The 21,508-nt window shown below is 38.2% G+C and overlaps 1 protein-coding gene and 1 long non-coding RNA gene across 6 annotated transcripts in view; one reads left to right on the forward strand and one right to left on the reverse strand.

Moving 5' to 3' along the window:
- Positions 1–20,499, forward strand: part of FMN1 (formin 1) — a 168,308-nt gene extending 147,809 nt beyond the window's left edge. For all 5 annotated transcript variants that reach the window (XM_075193564.1, XM_075193563.1, XM_075193562.1 and 2 more), the window contains 5 exons: positions 2,510–2,602; positions 7,380–7,431; positions 7,876–8,025; positions 11,654–11,738; positions 14,436–20,499. In XM_075193564.1, coding sequence (XP_075049665.1) covers positions 2,510–2,602; positions 7,380–7,431; positions 7,876–8,025; positions 11,654–11,738; positions 14,436–14,480 — 425 coding nt within the window. In that variant the 3' untranslated portion in view covers positions 14,481–20,499. The remainder of the gene's footprint in view (positions 1–2,509; positions 2,603–7,379; positions 7,432–7,875; positions 8,026–11,653; positions 11,739–14,435) is intronic.
- Positions 10,567–11,701, reverse strand: LOC142109400 (uncharacterized). The gene is made up of 2 exons (XR_012680364.1): positions 11,647–11,701; positions 10,567–10,714 (listed from the first exon to the last, which is right to left on the reverse strand). It is a non-coding gene; the product is annotated as an uncharacterized LOC142109400 (long non-coding RNA).
- Positions 20,500–21,508: the final 1,009 nt, after the last annotated feature.

Consider the following 21,508-nt stretch of genomic DNA (forward strand, 5'->3'; position numbering starts at 1 on the left):
CTTTGTCTTGTTATAAAAAAATTAAAAAAAAAGTTTTTAGGGTTTTTTTTGGGTAACAAAATAAATTGCAGAAAAATCTATTCTGTAAACGGTGGGGTACATTAATGAATCAATATTTTTTTTCTTCATAATATATAATTCACACTAAAAAAAAATATGCAATTCCCTGATGCAGACAAAATATCATTATAGAGGGATATAGCTTATACTACCTGTGACAGCTGACATACACCCTACAGTACATGGGAAGCTTAAATGAGATATATTAGTCCTTGTTTTAATCTTTAAATATTACCTTCTCACTTAATGACAGAAATTGTCTGCACAGAGGTGATTTAACTGGAAGGCCAAATTTTCTCTTGAAACTGTAGACATGAAAACCTAAAAAACAGATAATTAAAGTAGACACGACTGTATACAGTAAAGTACAGCATTAATAGATTCATTGTATGGGGAAGTATGCAAACTTTTAAACCCATTTCTTCCACTTGGATGGTCTTTGCTTGAATTTTGCTAGTGTATTTGTTTTTAAATATATTTAAGGTATTAGAATTTTGTTTCTTATTAGACTTAAATTCACAGTTATAAGGACTGGATTGATGTTAAACATAATTCCCGACCAAGGCCTTATCTGTGTGTAGTTTGTATATTCTCCCCATGTTTCTTACAGGTGTTCCGGTTTCCTCGAAACTCCAAATACCTAGATGGTAGGTTAATTGGCTGCTGAGGCAAATAGACCCTGTGCTTGTATTTTAGGGAATTTAGACTGTAAGCTCTGTCGGTACTGGGATGTGTCAAGGATAAATATTATATAATTATACATATGTCTATCTGTCTGAGAAAATTAAGTGAACGATGATTTACTATTAAGCACCACTGGACATGATGTTACCATCTGATTAGCTCAACAAGCAAGTTGCACTTACCCAAGCCAGTCCATCAAAAGTAACTCCACAGGATACTCAACTTGACAGAGCTAAGGCTATTCTGGCACACTGTGACTTTACATAGAGTGAACATTAGCTTTATTTCTGGATCAATAGACCTCTCCTGGCCCCCAGACATAATCTGAAACATAGCTCCCCTACAGTAAAAGTTTTTTTTTCTTTTTTCTTTTTGCAAAAATCAAGTTAGGCTAACAAATCAATCCCAGATACTTGAGTTTTGCAGAGCTGGAAACTTTGCTCAGAGATCTTAAAGTAGATGTGTTTGTTGATTCAACTGCCTTGAGTTGCAGAGGTTAATCTTAAGGTAATTTAACAGACCCTTTGACCCAGGAGTAGTTTTGCATATTATCTGTTCAGTGTCCAATATCAGCAGCCCAGGACCTGACATTACACTGTGACCTGTCCCATGTGGTCCCAATTCTGGGACCGTATGGGACAGGTCATTAGAGATTTTTTCACAAGTATAGTGAACACCGTTATCTGTTTGGACTGCACCTAAAACTCCTTGAAAAGGAGGACGTTAATGTGTATTGTTTGCAGGTGGAAGGAAACACATCACTCATAAATAAAGATCTCTACTCTTCATATCTCATCACAGGATGAACCAAATATTTTTTTATTAACTGTTATTTGTATAGCACCTACATATTGTGTAACGCTTTACAGATATCATCAGTCACTGCCCAAATGGAGCTTACAATCTATATTCCCTAACATATAAACACAAGGGATAAACTACACACATATAGGATCTTGGTTGTAATTGAACCCATGACTCCAGTGTTATGCAGCATCAATGCTAATAACTGTGCCATCGTGCTTCACAAATGATCAACATATTTCAATGGTGAAGTATTTTATAGCAGCCTTTGTTGGATGAAGTGTCATCGTATCAATGAATATTATCCCCTTGGCTCAATGACCAGCAGACTGGGGGTTTTGCTGTCTTACTGTCATGAGTGGACACCTATTGGGCTTCTATGGCACAATTGAACACTTTAGAATGTGTAAAAACATATATAGTGATATTTGTGAACATTTATAGACATTTTGAGGTTCTTGAAGTGGTCAAGACATTAAAAGGCTTGGTTTAAAACCAGTGTTGGACAGAATTATGTAGCTCATCTTAAATAGGTACTATTTTTTTTTTTATTTAGCTAGAACATCCTCATTTATTTATATAGCGCCACGTATTCCGCAGCGTTGTATAGAGAATATTTGTCATTCACATCAGTCCCTGCCCCATTGAATCTTACAGTCTAAACTCCCTAACACACACTAGTGTTAATTATGTAAACAGCCAATTAACCTACTGCTATGTTTTTGGATTGTGAGAGGAAATCGGAATACCTGGAGGAAACCCATGCAAACACTGGGAACATACAAACTCCACACAGATAAGACCATGGTCGAGCATCGAACTTGTTACCCCAGTGCTGTGAGCCTGAAGTGCTAACCAATAAGCCACCGTGCAGCCCTCCTGTCGTGTGTGTGTGTGTGTTCTGATCCACTGTTTTTTTTTTTATTTTATTTTTATGATAATCCACTGTCCTTCTCCATAGTGTGTGAGAAACAAGCACAAGTGGTGATGGAAGACTCCCCAGAGAATCATGTCCAGCCCTTCAAAGACAGAATGACAGAGTTTATCCAGAAAGGTGAGTGTGCTTTAATGAACTGAGAGATATAGACAGATAGATATATATCTATATATATTATATATTCCCCAAATTCACAATATTGTGATATATATATGTACACACACTCTGGGGTGCCAGGGCCGGAGGTAAGCAAAGCGGGGGAGTACTTGGTAATTATTTTGGCTTGCTGGTGCATTGAAAAAATTATGGAGACCCTAAGGGTCATTGAACTGAGAAAGTTTGGGATCCACTGTGTTACAGGATAATCTTCATTAGCTTTTAGCAGGGACCAAAGTAATTCTCACAAGAACCAAGCAAAACTCCCAAAAATATGCACATACATAGTGTAATGCAATTAAAACAATGTAGTAATAAAAGTATAATAGCATGTATAAATGTATGTGCATTATATATTAAATATTGGGCTGCTTGTTCAGATTGGATCGTATACAATTTTTGGAACCACTAGTGGATTTTGATTCCATTTATGCCTCTATGGTTTCTTACATGTATATATTTCACAAGGAGAAGTATATTTCCTTAAGCTGTCACAAGTCCGTACTATTGTGCTCGTTCTCACTCCCAATTTTCCAGGCTGACTCTGTCTTCTCTAGAGAGTGTCACTCCATTGTTTTACCCAAGCCCCTGCAGCCTTATAATTCATCCAATTCCTCTTCTGAGATAACATTTTTTATTAGAATCATATTGTTACAACATGTTCTGGCAGTGCTGCAACTTAAACGTAAATAGTATTTGAAGTGAGTTGTGTGAGGGAGATCATCTTGGACAGATGGCATGCAAGCTGAGAAGACACACATCTTTACATTGGTGAAACATGCAAATTGTGCTCAGGCACCTTGTAACAGTTTGCTGGAATTGCAAGTTATCCAAGAACCTGTTCAACCACTTAGGTCTATCCGAGAACGGCTGAGAGATGTTTGGTGCAAAATGTAATAATCTTGCCAGTAAAAAATATTCATCTAATCACTGGAATGAGTCCCTTGGAAAGAATTGCAAAATAAAAGTGTGGGAATGTTAAAAGATCCCATAGTGTAGCAAAGAATATACTGGAATTGTATGTAGTCAATCTAAGATATATAAATGAACTAGCAATACACGTTATTTTAACCAATGGTAATACAGCGTTTAAAGCATGGCGGCAAACTGCAATAGTAGTATTTCCTGCATGTCCATCTCAAACATTTCACGAGATGCCATTAGTGTCTTATAGTCGTCTGAAATCGATTTAAAAACAAATAATACCCCATTCATACTGCACCAAAATCCCGGGTTTTTGCCGGGGCGAGCTCAAACGACCCGGGTCTTGGTGCAGTATGAATGGTACAAGTCAAAAATCCCGGGTCTAAAAACCCGGGTCTTCAATCCGGGATTTATCGAGGGGTAATTCCCAGGTCGGACTTGGGTTGCCTGCACTATGAATGGTGCAACCTGGGTTTTTCAACCCGGGTTGCACAGAAAACAAGCTGATTGGCTGTCTGCCTGTCTCTGGAGGATTTGGAATTAGGCATTTCTCATTCATTTTATGCTTGCCAAAAAGAGGCCATTAATTTTCCATCTAGAAGTCTAGTCTTTTGGGGTAATCATTGAAATATGCAATGCCTAGCTTTAAAAGCTCCTACAACCTTCCCTTAAATATATGTTTGCCAGTCTCTTTATGCCTTTCAGAAAGCCCTCCTAGACTAGTACGACTAAATATATAAGCCAATTGGAGGTATCCTTTATTCATTATTGTATTATTATATTGTGTATCACCATTTTTCAGCCAATGAAAACTGCTCTGGTGATGACTCCCACAAATTGCCAGGGCACAGACTTGTGCAGTATGAATGGGGTCAACCCGGGAAATTCCCGGGTCCGAGGTGCAGTATGAATGGTGTTTCTGAGCTGGGACGCTCCGAGCCCCGGCAATAACCCGGGATATTGCCGGGGCGTCAGTATGAAAGCGATATAACACAGCATACTCTTAAGCTATTTGAGTTTAATTTATTCATGTCCATTATTATGCACTTGAGATGGTACCTTGTGGTCTGTACAGAGAATTCCAGTGTAAGCCAGTCTTACAACGTATGAAGCTTTCGGCTTCAGTGCACTTTCCTCCCTCTTCTTATTCCAAAGTGATGTCAGATAGACTTTTCAAAGAACATTGAAAAATGAGAGCACCCAGCAGAGTCATTGGATAGATAGCATGCAGAGTTTGCTTGGGTATAAACACCTCCAGTATTTCAGCTTTATTAATTAGTTTACAAATACACTGGCTTAATATCCAGTAGTTGCTTTAATTGTCCTTTAAAGAGGTCCTACCATTCATATATGCAGTAAGAACTAGTGATGGTGTTTTTCTAATTTTGAGGACCCAGGACAGACTGTGCTGAACCATTAATCTATCCTCTGCTCAGTTTGTGACTGTGAGAAGAGTTAAACATGTAAATACTGATTGATTCTTGTCCATGGCAAACACATGAATACTGACTTTGGAAGCAATGTCAAAAGCTAGTTAACGATTACACCAGATTATAATCTAATGCTATCCATCTGGCTTAGTGATGTCCAAAGATATAATAGCTGATGGCAGTGGGCTAATGCTAACAAGCAAACATTGTACCCTCTAAGATGTAGGCTCTAGAAATTAAGGTTAAGTGTGTATCTAATGAATACTCCACCTGAAGGACTGCACTGAGAATCTGCTATACTTTTCAACACTAAGTTTTAGAGCACAAAGTTTAGGACTAAAGCTGGGTACACACTACAGAAATTTCAACCAACTTTTTATGCCGAGCGATTTTACATGCGATCGATGTTCCAATGTTCGCTCGGTCCATGGACTGCATACACACTAGCCTTGTTTAGGACGATAAAGGGAAGAGCAGACGTCCCTTTAGCGACTTTTTACAGCCATGTTGTCGTGAGCAATGACTGTAATTTCATACTCACTGTTGTGGATCGGTCGGAAGTTTATACACACTACACAACGGAAACGAGATTGGAACGAAAATATTAAACTGTGCGACCAACCAAATGAGGCGACAATCGTCCATTTGGGCAGACTTTCGACCATCGTGTCACTGCACACACTGACCCGACTTTTGAATGAGCGGTCGTATGTCGACTGATTTAGCCGATTATTGGATGAAAACTGTGTAGTGTGTACCCAGCTTAAGGTACACTAACCGTTTGTCTACAGGGACTAACAAGTTGCTTTTTTTCAAGCACCACGCAGTTATGTTAAACACATCACTAGTGCAGTCCTAACTCAAAACAAACAGCTGTCACAAATAATACAGTTACAGAGGACTTCTGAGCATGTCGCTTACAATGTCCTATTTCTTACCATGATCACATTGTTTGTAACTATTGGTGCCTAGATTACTTAAATCCACAAAAATATATTATTGGCTTGAGTGGTAAGATATATTGTCTTAGTTCTCACTTATACCAGGAATGTATGAAGCTCCATTAGTGAATGAAGTCCGTTTCCAAAGACAATCATAGAGATGCAAGTTCACCTTTTGTCAAATAGCGTCTTAAAATTGACTTTCATTCTTTATTAATATGACTATTAATTATTTTTAACATTAATTTTCTCCAGCTAAAAAAGTTCACAAATTTATTTTGGATAGATTTCCGTTTTTTTTTCTGTAAGATTTTACCCCCCACACACAAAAAAACACTCTTTGTGAATAACACTAATGCTCAGATAAATGCTAGTAATATCATAAAAACGTCCAATGTACTATTTGTTTATGAATAGTTTTGATTATGAAGACTTCTTTTTTTTTTTTTTCATTAGTGACCTTCAAATGGTTAAGTTAATTGAACTAGTGTAGCATTTTGATGTGTAGTAATTGCAGGTAGAGAAGAGCACACAATAAATAACCAGTGTGTAGTTTTGGAGGTATTTCTCCATTTGCCTGATCTCACAATCAGTAATGTTTGGTGGTTGTGGTCATAACAAATGTTCAGATTTGTTAAACAGTCTAAAACGGGACACAACTAAAATGTGGTTTTGGCATGTATGCTGAGTGTTTGGAAACAACTGCTAAAGTACAGCAAATAGATTTCACCTAAAGGTAACAAAATAACTGTGCTGCATTTGTAGAGTGAAATCCTTGTATTGCACCCAGGGCCATGTTTTCCATTGGGCACGATGGGCAGCTGCCCGGGGGCCCCACAGGCAAGGGGGCCCCATAGGCACAGCTCTTAATGAGAATAAATAATCCTGCAAAAGAAAAAAAACCTGCAAAAAAAAAACTACAAGGGTCACTGAGCAAGTACATCTATCTATCTCTATCTGTATATATCTATATCTGTATCTGTATACATCTATATATCTATATCTAGGGGCCCCGGTGCACTGCTTTGCCCGGGGGCCCATAATTTTGTTAAGATGGCCCTGATTGCACCCTGTGCTCGGGTTGAGGGGTGCTCTTCATCAATTTAGACATTCATGTGGAAGATTTCCGTGGATACTTTAAATCGAGGTAGTCATTAGTTTAATATATTTATATTGAGACATAACGGTAAACAAAGCATGCCCAATGAAACAGGGTGCGTCTTGTTGGCTCAGGCTTTCTAGGCGATTTCAAGACCTCAACTGTCTCTAATTGTTTCACTAGAGAATCTGTAACTTTTGTCTTCCAAAAACAAAAAGGGGCTTGTGTTTAGCTTATATGTTTCTTCTGGCTACAACATTGTTAAATAACGAATCTTGGCTTTGTTTTATGTTATGTCTCTTTAACATCAGTCTTATAATTGAATCTGTTCCTTATTTTTTCAGCCAAAGAAGAACATAAAACAGAAGAAGATAATCTTCGTAAAGCACAGAGCAGGTAACAGAACATTTTCCTATAAAATGTTTTTTTTAGTCCTCTGGCTAGTGATACTCATGCACCTGACGCACTTATTGATAAAGTTCTGCTCGTTGGGACCTGTATATATTGCATACGTGTACAGGAGTTATTCACTTTTAACTCCGGAAACTGCACATACTTTCACAGGCTTTTTACATTACTGGATGTAAATAATTCTTATAATAGTCATAAAATTATATATATTTAGAATCTAATTTACAACTGAAACCAGCATGATTGGATCATATTTCTTTAGGTTCATGGTTTCCTTTACACTCTTAACTAGTATATTTATTTTTTCCTTTATACAATGGGCGGAAAAGGTGTTCACTGTCTTTTCATATTAGTGGAGATAGTAAGTCGGGGGACATATCCTGTGTGTAGGAGAGCCTGCTTGCTGACAGCTCCTCTTCCCGCTCACAGATTTGAAGAAACCGTTTGTTATTTTGGAGCCAAGCCAAAGGCCGGTGAGAAGGAAATCAGCCCCAACTCCTTCTTTGTGGTGTGGTACGAATTCTGCGGTGACTTCAAGAGTGTGTGGAAACAAGAGAGCAAAACCCTCTCCACAGAAAGGTACGTTTCCAATCAAGACCCCTCCTTGCATTACACAGCATCTGGGCCGCCCAAATTACTCACTCGTTCCACAGGCGCCTTTGTTTTCTTTTCGGATCAAATGGACATCAAGGGAAGGTGATTTCCCCCCCAGGGCTCCAGAGGGAACCCGCCAGCGGCTGCCTGTCCTCACGAAAAGATAAACACGCCAGATCCGATAAGTTACACTTTTCTTTACCGCTTCCAATTACTTGCTAGTAAAATGAAAGGAGACCTCTGCTAATTTGGAACAGATTCCACCGCCGTCTCTGGTGCTTTTTCCCTTGCATCTTTTTTTTTTTTTTTTCTTCATTCTCAGTGGTGTCTGACTTACAGAAAATGAGCTGATGTTGGTCCCAATGTCCACACTTATCTTAGTATGTGGACAGAACCAACAGAATTCTTTGAGATATTTGCTTAATAGCGGCCAGTCAGAACTTAGCATCCTTTGTGCACAATGAGATTCTGTGGTCCACATCATGGTCCGAGCAGCATGCTAAAAACAAAACGGTCACTGTTTTTTCCTCTACTAACCATACCAGAAAAGATTGTCAGAGTATGCACAGTTTCATTCTGCTCAGCCAGAAGTAAGCTGACATGAATGCCGCACAGCAAGTGAACATGTTGCTCAGTTACATTTCTGTTGAAACATTTGTTATCAATGCAATGATTCAAAATATACATAAAGTTTGATACATTTTATTGGGTAACAGGGTTGGGTTGAATCGTGCATAATATTGCAGGATTTCCAAGGTCACATTTTTAGGCATGTTTACCTATTTTAAAATTGTCAGAAGGACAGTGATGGGAAAGTCTATAAAGCATGGATGGAGCTTCTGACAAGACTGATTGAACTTCTGATACTGTATGAAGCAGATTTTTGATAAACATACTATAATTCCCTCTAGTAGGAATATTCTATACACACAGTAACTCAGTGATTGCCAGCACTAGTTGCTTCTTTCATGTACTTTCTGTTACTGCCTTTGACATAATGGACCGCCTATGCCACCCTGTCTGTTTTTGCTGGGAACCGGCTGGGCTTACTTTGCCACCGCCCCCTTTCGTTATTCCGAATACGCCTTTCCTGCCTCAGTAGGAGGAGCCTGCTGCCACCACTGAACTACTTTAAGGCAGCAGGCTAATTTAACCACAGTTCCATTGATTAAAGGTATCAGTGGTCAGGTCAGATGGAACATCAGAATGATACATCTCAGTGTAAAAGACAGTGCTTTTTATACTGATTTGGACACAGGCTATTTTTAGAATCAGGATGCAATGTGTTTACACAAACATGGATTTACATGCATTGCAAAGCTAACAATATTTACCCTTATCTGTGATATCTTAAAACCTTGCTGTGATATCTTGCATCTTACAGTTGGACAGCAAGTCTAATTACATCTTCATATGACCCTCACACATGAAAAGGTCTATCTAGCATGAGTCCTTTCTTCCAACAGTTGCAGAATACACGTTTCTTCCAAAGAAAAGAATTCCCCAGAAAAAGTTGTAAACCCCAACAAGACATTTCCTTACACCAAGATATACAAAAGGCTTTTAAAACAAAGGCTTATTTTATCAGATATATCCATCAGAAATAAGGCATTTCCTCTAGAAAGGTTAACGAAAAAAATTTATTTTCTCCCCCTGGTCTCAGAAATTAAAGATTTCCCTTACCAAAATATACACAATATCAAAAATAAGTGCATGTGAAATTATATAAATAAGCGCCCTGCGCTATTTTCTTTAAATAAATTTATACCATAACTTATTTATAAGTGATCCAGTCATACTGCCCTTTTGGCTGTGAGATGTCACTGAGGAATAGTGGAACTAATTTATTAAGAACAGTGTCACTACCAGAAGAGTGCTTCCGTTTTCTGCCTTTCAACTCGGGTGAAGTGAAATCGAAGTTGTATTTACAAATATTGATTAAAATCATGTGCAACTGGTGCACAGGAAAATGTATAAGTACTTCATTGATAGGATTACTATTATATTAATATATTTCACAGGAGCGCCTATGCACATGATTCTACTAGAACACCTAGGTGGCCACCCAGCAGATTCACTTCTTACCCATCTATGCATTACACATTTCCTTATATAGATGTAATAAAAAGCTTGCTGATCTCTGCTCACTCCCCTGTCCCCATCTCTGTCCGAACGTCTCGTTTCAACGTAAACCTGGAAACAGCAGCGTGGGGATCTGTGGCATTTATTTTATTGACTTGAATAAATCAATTAAGAGATTTAAACAGTGTAACACAGTGTGGTGGGAAAAGGGTAACCAGATGCATTTAATAGTTTGAAGTTGAATCTGCAGCCTCCTGTGGGACATGTAAAGCTCCAGCAGGGGAGCGGGGGATGTTTTCTAAGTGGCAACACACTTAATGCAGCAATTTCCAGATGAATTTGCACAACATACTCTAGAGAAGTATAAACCAAGTGCGGAGACCAGTCTGGTAGCAGATGCACGCAAGCTTTACTGCATTCATAGTTTGGTTTTGCTCAGTTGTCTTGTTTTTGTTGTTTTTTATTCTTTTTTTTTTTTTTTTTTGTTATAAACCACTTGAGGCTCAAAAGTCCAGTCTGACATTTTAAAACAGCCATTCACTTGTTTTCTTCTTTGTTTTTGTTTTTTTTTTTCGTTCTTTTTAAGCAACAGCTGTAAAAGAAAAAGAAGAAAAAAAAAAAGTCCTTGTTTTAATCCTATCAAACAAAAAATATTTTAACGTTTGTTTGTTTTTCTTCTGCAAATCTGAATGGAAGAGACAACTGTCTCTTGCAGTATTTTCATTATTGTATCCATTCCTTATATAAATGAGGGTTACAGACTGCTTGGGGCTCCTAGATATGGTCCATAATGCATATCCTGAAATAAGAATTCTTCCTTCAGAATCCTGCAGCGGGAGGAGACAAACTTGGGGCTCTATAATTTTAAGATGGAAAAACTGAGGCATTCATGTGATGAGAACTTTGCACAGGGCATAAAATCTACTCCTTGATTTGGGTTCCAAGTGCTCCCATCAATACTTTAAATTTGTGAATTTAAAGTTCTGGGGGTGGGGAAAACCTGCTACAGGAAAAGAACAGTACTATAATATGTGATGTGTGTTTTTGCTTGTTTTTTTTATTATTATTGTTAACCCACTTTTGAGGGCTCATGGATTTTTTTATAAGCTGTACTTGAAGTGTAGAACACATAGTACAGTGGATGTTGAGATCATAGTCTCCAGTAGTCTTACTAAATGACATAAGATTGAGGCTTAAATTCCTTGGAACACTGTGGCAAAATTCCTTATATAATATAATGCTCCCATCCCAAATGTCACAGAAGCATGTACTCCAGACAAGTGATATAGCAGCTACTTATCTTTCTACCGATGCAGTTTTAAATGTAATGAGGTTTCACTTATTGTTAGTTATCGTGAATCATTGTATACAATAGTTCCTAGCATTCCTTTCCATAGTGAAATGGTTATTAGCTGTGCTAATCACTGCTTATTCTGATTACAGACAAATCCCCTGCTCTCCAGAAGAGATTTTCTTCATGTTGTGGTACTTAATCTAGTTTGTGTCCTGATGTTTTTCTCTCACCTTTCAGGCTCCGTCTGGCTCAGGAGTCTGTTAACAAACTGACAGCAGAGAAGAAAGTGGAAACAAAGAAGATTAACCCAACAGTCAGTCTGGTAAATATTGTGAAACCCTAGTTACTATGATGCTGTTGTAAAAAGTTTACCTTTATAATTAACCTCTTCCTCTGCACACCATGTAAAAAATATATATATATATATATATATATATATATATATATATATATATATATATATATATATATATATATATATATATATATTTTTGATGGAATACAAATTTAGAAAGCAAGGGAATAGGTTTCATTACCAATAAATAAGATTATGTAAAAAATATATTCATATGAATATCATCTAAATTTGAACATCTTCTTGAGATGTACGCTTCAAAATATATAAAATTGATATAGAGTCGGAGCAATTAGGAGTTATTGACGTTAAGACCAGCTAAAAACCTGATCGTTCTGTATAAAGCTGTCACTGACTGATTAGCAGCATATTGGAATTGTGGATTATTACTATTTTTTGTTCCATTTATTAAAGCAGTTACGATAGAGATTGAGAAAAGGCAGGGGTATGTTTAAGCTTAAATTGGAGAAAGGCGTATCACATCTATTACATGAAAGATCTTATGTATAATTAGTCATATCTGGACACCACGTTATCATCTAGGAAATAAATTGTGCAGCACGAACGCATGCACACTAGTAAAGGTTACCTGTCTTTAGTGGAGATGCAGTTATATTTGATAAAACATCAGGCCCAGACGTCTTCCCACGTGGGTGCTAATGGAATTAAGTCCAGTAATTGCAAGACTACTATTTCTTATATTTATGGTCTTCTTTATAACTGGGTCTTTGCAAAAAGATTGACAGAAAGCAGAAGAGGTACCAATCTTCAAAAGGGAATAAAATCATAACCTGAAAACTCTAGTAATGGGTAAAATATTTGAAATGATTTTGAAAGTTGCTATTCCAATATATGTTGCAGGAAACAAAATGGAGCAAAAATTGTCATCAAAACTCATCAATTGGTTTGGGAAATCGTTCAACACACTGCTATGAAACAGGCCTTCTTTAACAAAATATAAAAATATATAGAATTTCTTACATACAATTATATCCATGGGTATAACTACCTGGCTACGAAGCATGGCTGCGGAAGGGGGCCCAGTGTAGCTGCCATCTGTGCAGACCCGGGGCGGAATGCTTCTCTCTGCCATCTCCACTGACCAGGGAACTTGATGAGTCTGCAGGGAACTTAATGAGTGAACGGTGATGCCACAAGGCATTTGAAGACCCAGAATGCTGTGCGTATGAGCTGGCATTCTAGGGCTCAAACCTCTGCTCAGGGGGGTGTCACTCCTTTTGAAATTTTGTGGGTCCCTTCTAGATTTTGCTGTAAGGTCCAAACATTTCCAGTTGTGCCCTTGATGGGTATTTGTATTTGTAGAATGTATCAAGAGGTGAGATATTCAGGTATTTAATCCTATTTTTGGCATCGGGAATGATTTTATTTTTACCCCTTATTAGGTTAATTGACAAATGCCTTACTGGGAGTTTTGATTTGTGACCCCAGAAAGAATTGATGAATGGTTGAAATTGATAGATTTTCTATTCTACCTATTCATTTTTATTTATTTTATTTTATTTTTTTTGCATTTCAATAGCCATAAACTGTCAGTCTATTTTGGTCAGAATTTTAGTTTCAAGTGTCTATGAAAACCTTAAGAAACAGGTTTTGTTCAAGTGCCAGTATTCCATCTGCAACCTGCAGAGTTGTGTAGAAACATCTTGGGAGTGATACAGGAACATAGATGAAACAGAGCAGTTACATAAGTGACATTAAAACACAATATAATATGGAGACCCGTCAGGGACCTAGGCTGCATGTGAGGGTTTCTAAGACCAATACAAACCGTTTCCATTTATCTCGTTTGAAGATAAAAACACATTATGTCATCAGTTTTTCTTGCATAACCTTGTATGGTATTTGGTGACGGCAAAGTGCTTGATCTAAAATTTTAACAGTCTAAAAAAATCCCCTTTCCTTGTGTACAGTGGAGCAGGAGGTTTTTGAATTGCTTCTTCTCAAAGGTAAAATAAGTTGTCCCAATGACACCTGCACTGCATTTTGATCTATAGTAGAACAAGTTTCAAATGTTGGATCCCCAGTGTTTAAAAAAAAAAAAAAAAAAAAAAATAAATCTGACAATAACTTTAGGATATTTTTCAATATCCTAGGATGCATGGCAAATGTCTGGTTATATACAGGAACATTAAAGATAGTCCAGCAAGGGTAAAACAGGGTGAATTGTTGTTTCTTGGCTGATCATTGTAATTGTTACTCCCAAGCAGTGGAAATTCCCAGCCTTACATAAGCGGTCAAGGTATGTCCTCATTCAGAGCTATGGGAGCAAATCTGATCCAGCCTGTTCAGAGAGACAGAAATCATTAGACAGCCTTAACGAGAGATGTCTCTGTGTTATGTCTGTTGCTGCAGCCAGTCTGAGAGCCAAGGATGCTGTTTAGGGGGTGGCTCAAGACCACTTTCACTGAGGAACCATGGCAAGTCTGGAACCTATTACAGAAAGTTGCTATTGACCAACTCTTGTCCTGCCTTAAGCTCCCCACAGTCACATTTGTCAAGCAGGTGATGAACAGGCAAAAGAGGAATACATTTTATTCAGGGAACAGTTAAAAAAATGAAATTACTGCAGTGGCTTTCTGTCAGAGGTAAGGAGGTCTGTTCATGAATCTTTCTTTGACTGTATGTTTTTCTCTTGAAATACAGAAAGCGAGATTACGGCAGAAAGAAGCAAGTGTCAGCAACAACTGAGAATACTCAATAAGTGTACCCTGGAGACCTGCAATGGCTGACAATCATTCGGGACACTTGCAGCAGAATAATATTGCGTCAGAGTTACGCTGAGGAGAGTCACAAGTTCAAAACCTACCCGACAAAGCAGATGCATTATGCATTCAGTCTGACACTGAATCCGCCCTTCTTCTCTACAGAGTTACGTGTAAATAGATATGTATACTTCATTTGGCCCTTCCAGTTGCAGAGGGCCGTACAATCTGTATATGTCGTGTATTGAAGGAAAAGAGCGCTTTAAACAGCAGATAGGTTTACTCCTTAATCGGGAACAGAACAAACTGTTGGAAATGTCCCAGATTCTTTTACTAAACCTATTTGCAACAATTGTTTTATTTCTGTTACTTTTATAGAATCCAGTTGTATATTCATGTATAGAATATTTGAGATAAAAATATATATATATATATATAAAAGTTTATTTATGTATGCAGAATAAAATGTTAATTATTGCACATTCTGTGTGTAGAATATATAGATTAATTTTATAGCCCTTGCAGCAAGATTCCTCCTTCGTACGCCTTATAACTGGTTCATGTTGGTCCAGTAGGAAGTTGCAGCCAAGTACATTTTTCCCTTGTTCGCTGAGCAGCTAAAAACTTGCACTTCAGACTTTTTCTTTCCCTCATTGTTTATCCGTAGAAGAGTATGTGCAGATATGGTGAGTATTAGCGACACCTTTCACAGAGAGATCTGGTGTCTGCTTGTGGCAACAATGATTGCTCTGCATGGCATGTGACTCTGCACTGAGACTGGCTTATCTGTACTGATGAAGTATAAAAAAACACACCTACCTGATCTAGCTATTAGGGGACCCACCCCATTGGTAGGCATATATTTAGTACTATTTGCAAGAAACGTATGCAACAAACAGCTTATTTCAATGCTATAGAAGGAAAAATATGGAAAGAACAACCAGACTACAGGTGAAAGCAACAGAGATGGATTTGTCTATTTGGATTTGTTTTTCTCTTCTGATAACAGTTGTGCTTATTGTGTTCCACAGCACAATGCAAGCTAAGAAATACAGGGAATCTATCATTGTATTGTGAAATATTATTTATGTTTAAAGACCGTTTTATGTAGCTGCCAGTTGCCATAAAATCCAATATTTGTTACTGTTATATTCATAGAATAAAGTTCTTGTTTTAAATGAATTGACAAGTATTTTGACTTGGTTACACGTGCATTAATGCTTTTAGTTATTTGTGGGGGAGAGTATGTTTAAATGTTACAAAAAAATCAGTCATCCACCTAATGAACCTAGAAAATAAGTGATACTTTCCTTTCTGTAGCCATGGATCTCTGCTTGTAGGTATTGGATATAAATGTTGGAATAGTGTTGTACAGGAGCCGGGGTCTGTAGACAGTGGGTGAAGGAAGCCGAGTACAAGCAAGACAGGTTCTGATGTATACTCTAGTTTAGTTCAAGTTTTGTTTTTGGTGTCGGGAAAAAGTTTTTTGAGACAAAAAAAAACAAATCGAAAAGTATTTACTCCACTCCCTCACCCACCCACCATCTTGGGACCCTGGCTCCTATACAACACTACCCTCTGACCATCTGGCTGCAGTACCATGATTTGGAATGTCTAGGAGTGCAGGGTCTTTAGAAGATCCTTGACCAGCAGGCTGGTCTCACTTGGTGATATCTCTTATTCCATTCACTTTGCTAGACTGCTTATAAGGATTATGTTCCCCTGACAGTTTGTTTGATCCTGGGGCAAAATTTTCTTGGGAGAGGACCTTGAAAAATGTTATCTCTAATAAATGTAAAAACTTCAGAGCAGTCATTTTGAGAGTGTTCTGGTGTGAGTAAAACAAACAAATGCTAATAAGGTTAATTCCATCCCTGTTCTAATTATTTTAGCATGCAAAATAACAAAATTGTAGCTATCTTGCATTGTGTCCAGGTATAGAAGTTTTTACGTGGATAAGTTATATTCACAAGTCACAAGTAGATTTTTGTATAGTGGAAATGTGTATTGTAACTGTATCCCCCTTACATTAATAAGTGAATGGATAAAAGTTCTGTGTTACTGTGAATGAGGCCACTTCCCTCTAGAGATGGCTGTGTAATAGATGGGACGTTGTGGCCTGTCTGAACGCTGTGTATCTAACCCTTGGCATTTCGTGACATTTCCACATAGGTTACCTGTGATGCTGAGTATCGGCTGTCACTGGGCTGTGCTGGGAGTTGCAAGTCGTTTCCAGGGGAGTAACTTGATCTTGTGTACACTGCTTTGAGACGCCATTACATCATCATTCAGTGACAGCCCTTGGCCCCCACCGGTGACTGTCTAGGGACAGAAATATATCCCTACAAGCTCAGAGCTCCTAATGAGTTCATCACACATATCCAAATCGTCTTGATGACATCGTAGGTTCTATGGCTTAATGTTTAATAGATGCTGGTACATAACCAGAACATATTTGGTGATAGTTTTTTTAAAAAAACAAAACAAAACTATTGTCAAATGTGTAAAGTACTTTTCTTGATTGGAGCTTTTCCCTATGCACAAACTTCCTTTCAATAACTCTGTACATGGACATGGAGGGTAGGTTTTAGAAGACAAAATGGCTGATAAGAGGTCAATAGTCTAAATAGAAATGTCAGTCATATGAGAAATCTTTCATATATAGATTTGTCACAGATTCATATTGGATCAAATTGTATTTAGGGCTATTGACCCTTGAAAGTTTTTCAAGAAAATATTGAAATTAATAGAGCAACAGTGGTTCAGGCAATGGAAAATCCAGGCAACATTACCCCATGACTGCCCTCCATTTCAGCTTCTGTGGAGGAGCTATTCAGTTTAAACCTCCTTCTCAGGATTGTCTCGCAACACCAACTGTTTATCCTCTTATAGGCCGCTACCATTGTAAACCACAATTTTGTTTTATTGGAAAGTGGCATGTCTCCTGTTATGTAAAAATAGTAAACTACTTTATCCTATTCAAAAAGTATGTGAGTCCCTGATCAGAAATGTAATATTTACAGTGGCCCGCCACCGGCACACAGTGGAGACAGCATGTATTGAGCTGAACCAATATTCATGAGAATGCAACCCAGGAACTAGTGACATCACTGAGGCGAGAGGTACAAATTGCCTCATGCTGTAGTGATGTCACTAGCTCCTGATGAAATGATAGGCTGCGTATACTTTTAGCTCTTAGGATGGCCGTGTCCACTGTGTACCTGACAGGGCCCACTATGTGGTATGCAATAAAAACAGAACTAGAAGTAATAACAGCACATTGTCATCAGGGTGAGTTAAGGCTGTTTAATCATTTAAAAATGGAATGTTCCTCCGCACAGCTCTTAAATTACACAGCAAGTGTCAGATTCCACAGCCCCTTGTCCCAACAAAGAACAAATCCATTTACCACCAGCCTGCTCTATACAAGAGACATTCAAAGGTGCAAACCACAATTAACAATGAGGTAAAAACAACAAATAATTTAGAGCACTCGTAGAAAGAAACAAAAAAAAGTTACAATTCTGAAATTGGAAGTGGCTTATAGTTAATTTATTTGCACATTAAGAGCATTGTATGGGATAGCTTGATAACATTTGCCCCCCAAGATTAGTTACTCAATTTTTAAGTTGGCCACATAAGGGCCGGTTTCTGTGCAGCTAGCTAAAGTGGATGAGCCGGGGATCACTTCCAGCATCACTGCAACCTGTTGAAGTAGTAGGAAGATGACACAGTCAGATATCTGCCGTCTTGCAACCACTTTTACCCACATGCCCAATAATGGTCCAGTTCAGGCATTGACAACATTTTCACACTACAATATTTGTCCAATCTCACCTGGAAAGGTGCTTGGGTCTGCACAACAATAGACACTCTTTAGGTGCCCATAAATGCTACGGATAAGCAGCTTTAAACCTCATTTTCTATAAGTTACCGTATATATGGGAAGAAACAGAGTCTGATCAACACTGATTATGGACCAAGTCTATCCGATGTTCATCTGAACAGATGTTAAATCTGGCCAGGCGATAACCGCATTAGATCATCTATGCAGACAGTGTCCAGTCTCACTAACTGTGCCCCATTGGACTTGGCTGTTCTACCCAAATGCCTGATGGCCAGATGGTTGAGCCGGGTCAGCCAGTGACTGGGAAGTTTAAATGCTTTCTTTTAAATATAGCAAGTTAAAGGGTCATTTGAAATATTAACAAAAGGGTCAACTATTATTTGGGGGGTGGGGGGATATTTTTGCTGGGATATGATCAGGACTGTGACAGTCAAAGACATCTATTTTCATAATTTTATACCACTCTTGTTTTGCCAGTGTTCAAAATCACATTGCATTTCACGATTATCCACTTGCTGATCATTTCTTATCTCGACTACTGCAAACTTCTTACTGGCCTCCCTAGCTCCCATCTCGCTCCTCTTCGATCTATACATAATGCTGCATCTAGACTTATCATCTTCTCTTGCTCCTCCACATCTGCCTCCCCTCTCTGCCAAATCTTACACTGGCCCCTTTGACCTACAGAATCCTCTTCAAACTCCTCACCCTCACGTACAAGGCCCTCTCCAACTCCACTGCCCTCTCCGGTCGGCCAATGACTGTCGCCTTTCCTCTTCTCTGGTAACCACATCTAACTCCCTTGTCCACGATTTCTCCCATGCTGCCCCCCACCACTGGAAGGGATCTCCCTCATTCTATCAGACTCCCGTAATTGTATAGATTCAAACAGTCATTGAAACCCACCTGTTTAGAAAAGCCTGACAGTCCTCCACTTAACCATTTCACCATGTAGTATACCTCACCCTCTTTTATCCTCCCATCTCTCACACTCTTGCTTCTTGTCCTCAGATCCCCTTACACCTCCATGTACTCATTACCTAGAACTTTTGCTCACCAGCTACACTGCGCACCTCCTCCTTTGGGTCTCTGCCCATTGACTCCACTCCTCCACTGTCTCTGCAGCTCTTTCAGTGGCTTTAAACCTGCTAGTTGCATCCACCCTAATAGGCATAGGTTGCAGTCTGCGCTGAATATACCCCTTACACCCCAGTAGTGGTTGAGAGTTGCAGTGTTATTAAATAGATTAATAATAATAATACACCTAAAAATGGGGAGGAAGTTTGCCTTTGAGGAGGACAGAGAGTAGCATTTTTTTTTTGTCCAGGATTTGTCTGAAATGTGCATCAAACATAAAAAGATTGCCAGTCCCTGCCACTGAAAAGCATACGTATACCAAGGCTACCACCGCCACCATATTTGTCAGTGGAAATGGTACTATTTGGCTGGTGTACAGAGTTTGATTTGTACCATACTTACATTTTAGCATTCAAGCCAAAAAGTGCCATTTGCATCGTCTATGATTTTGCAGACTCTTTGCGGGCAAATGTTAAATCTTTTTTTTTTTTTATTATTATTATTTAGGCGGAGGGGGTTTCAGCCAGGGATTCTTAAATTACTGGTAAATCACACTTATGTATTTATTCACAAGGTCTATGGGGATCTGGTGGAGTTTGTCCAAAAAGCTACACTGGTGTATACTGTATAAACATTGACTAATTGCAGAACATTTATGAAAACTAGTGTACCAGTAACGAAGCAAACGTAGCGTAACCCATAGCAACAAATAACCCGATAATCTTATTGCACTGATAAATTGTAAACTGCTTTCAAACTTTTGTTTCACTGATTCTTGCATGATATAACCTTGCATTGTGCCTCTGAAGAACTGCTAAAGCTCACTATTTTCCTGAAATACAGAGCTTAGTCTGCTGCCAAAAATTGTATTTTTATTCTTATTTTTAATCTTTCAGAAGGTAATAAGTCTGTAAAAAATAGGAGATATGTATATTTTCCCTTTTCTGAATATTGTTAACCATTTTAAGTGTATTTTTGTACATGCATAATATGAATATAATGCTGTATTTAGAATTCATAAAAAAGCTGCAGAATTGGAGGATCAGCATTGATCTCATTAATAAATATTATTTGGAAATTCTGAGATGTCCCAGTCCTTTCATTTTATTATACCTCTAATGTCTCTGTGCTGAAAGGTTAATTGTTTGGCTGCTTTGTGTCTGAGCTGAAGCTAGTGATGCGAGGTGTGTGTGATGATGTCACGCAAGTGCAGGCCCTTGCTGTTCTTTGTAAACCTCCAGTTGACATAACACTTATATTTTTAACTTGTAAAAAACACAATATTTATGGCATACAGATGTAAATATGTTGAGAGTCACTTTTAATAAAAAACTGCTCTCATGTGTCTGTTGCTTCATGCTGTTTGTTTTTATGAGGTTCTAAATTTCCTCCCCTTAATATACTGCTTCATCACAGAAGTAGGAAGACTTCTAAGGATTTAGGGGGAAGTTGTGCGGCGTTCAGACCTCTGATGGTTTGAATATTGCAAAATCCCTCTCTTGGCAAAGCCGTAAGACGTTTTTACTGCCAAGCTCAGACATCATGGGGTCATTCTGTTTAAAGAATCCCAAGCCAGATCAAAATTAGCAAAAGAAAAATAGGGCAAGATAAAACCTCACAATGGACACTCCATGCTTGTTACTCTTTTTCCAGCTTGATAACACAAGTTTAAATGACTCTTGAGCTGTGTGGTACAGCAAATTCTTTTGTGGAAGTGTACATGACATAAAATTGGAATACCGATACTATTAAATACATGGTTTGTCCTTGGAAGATGATCTACAGTGTATTTACCTTTTTACTTGATTTAAATTAAAATTCAATGGTCAATTTGTTGCATCACAAAGTAGTACTTATGTTTTGAGTCCCCAAAACCTCCTACATGACACTTTCCACTGGAAATGTTAAAATGCTGTTATTTGTTTCAATTTGATTGTGTTCTTGTTTCTCTCACCCTTCTGTGGGGCCTACACATGTCTAATTCTGCTCCTGTTGGTGCACTCCAGTCATTAGCTCAGAGCCTCAGACACACAAAGTAAGATTACGGATGAGGTTTTTTTTTCAGTCTGCAGGTAACTAAATTTATGCAT

Source organism: Mixophyes fleayi, chromosome 12, assembly GCF_038048845.1.
Source record: "Mixophyes fleayi isolate aMixFle1 chromosome 12, aMixFle1.hap1, whole genome shotgun sequence".
Lineage (NCBI taxonomy): Eukaryota > Metazoa > Chordata > Amphibia > Anura > Limnodynastidae > Mixophyes > Mixophyes fleayi.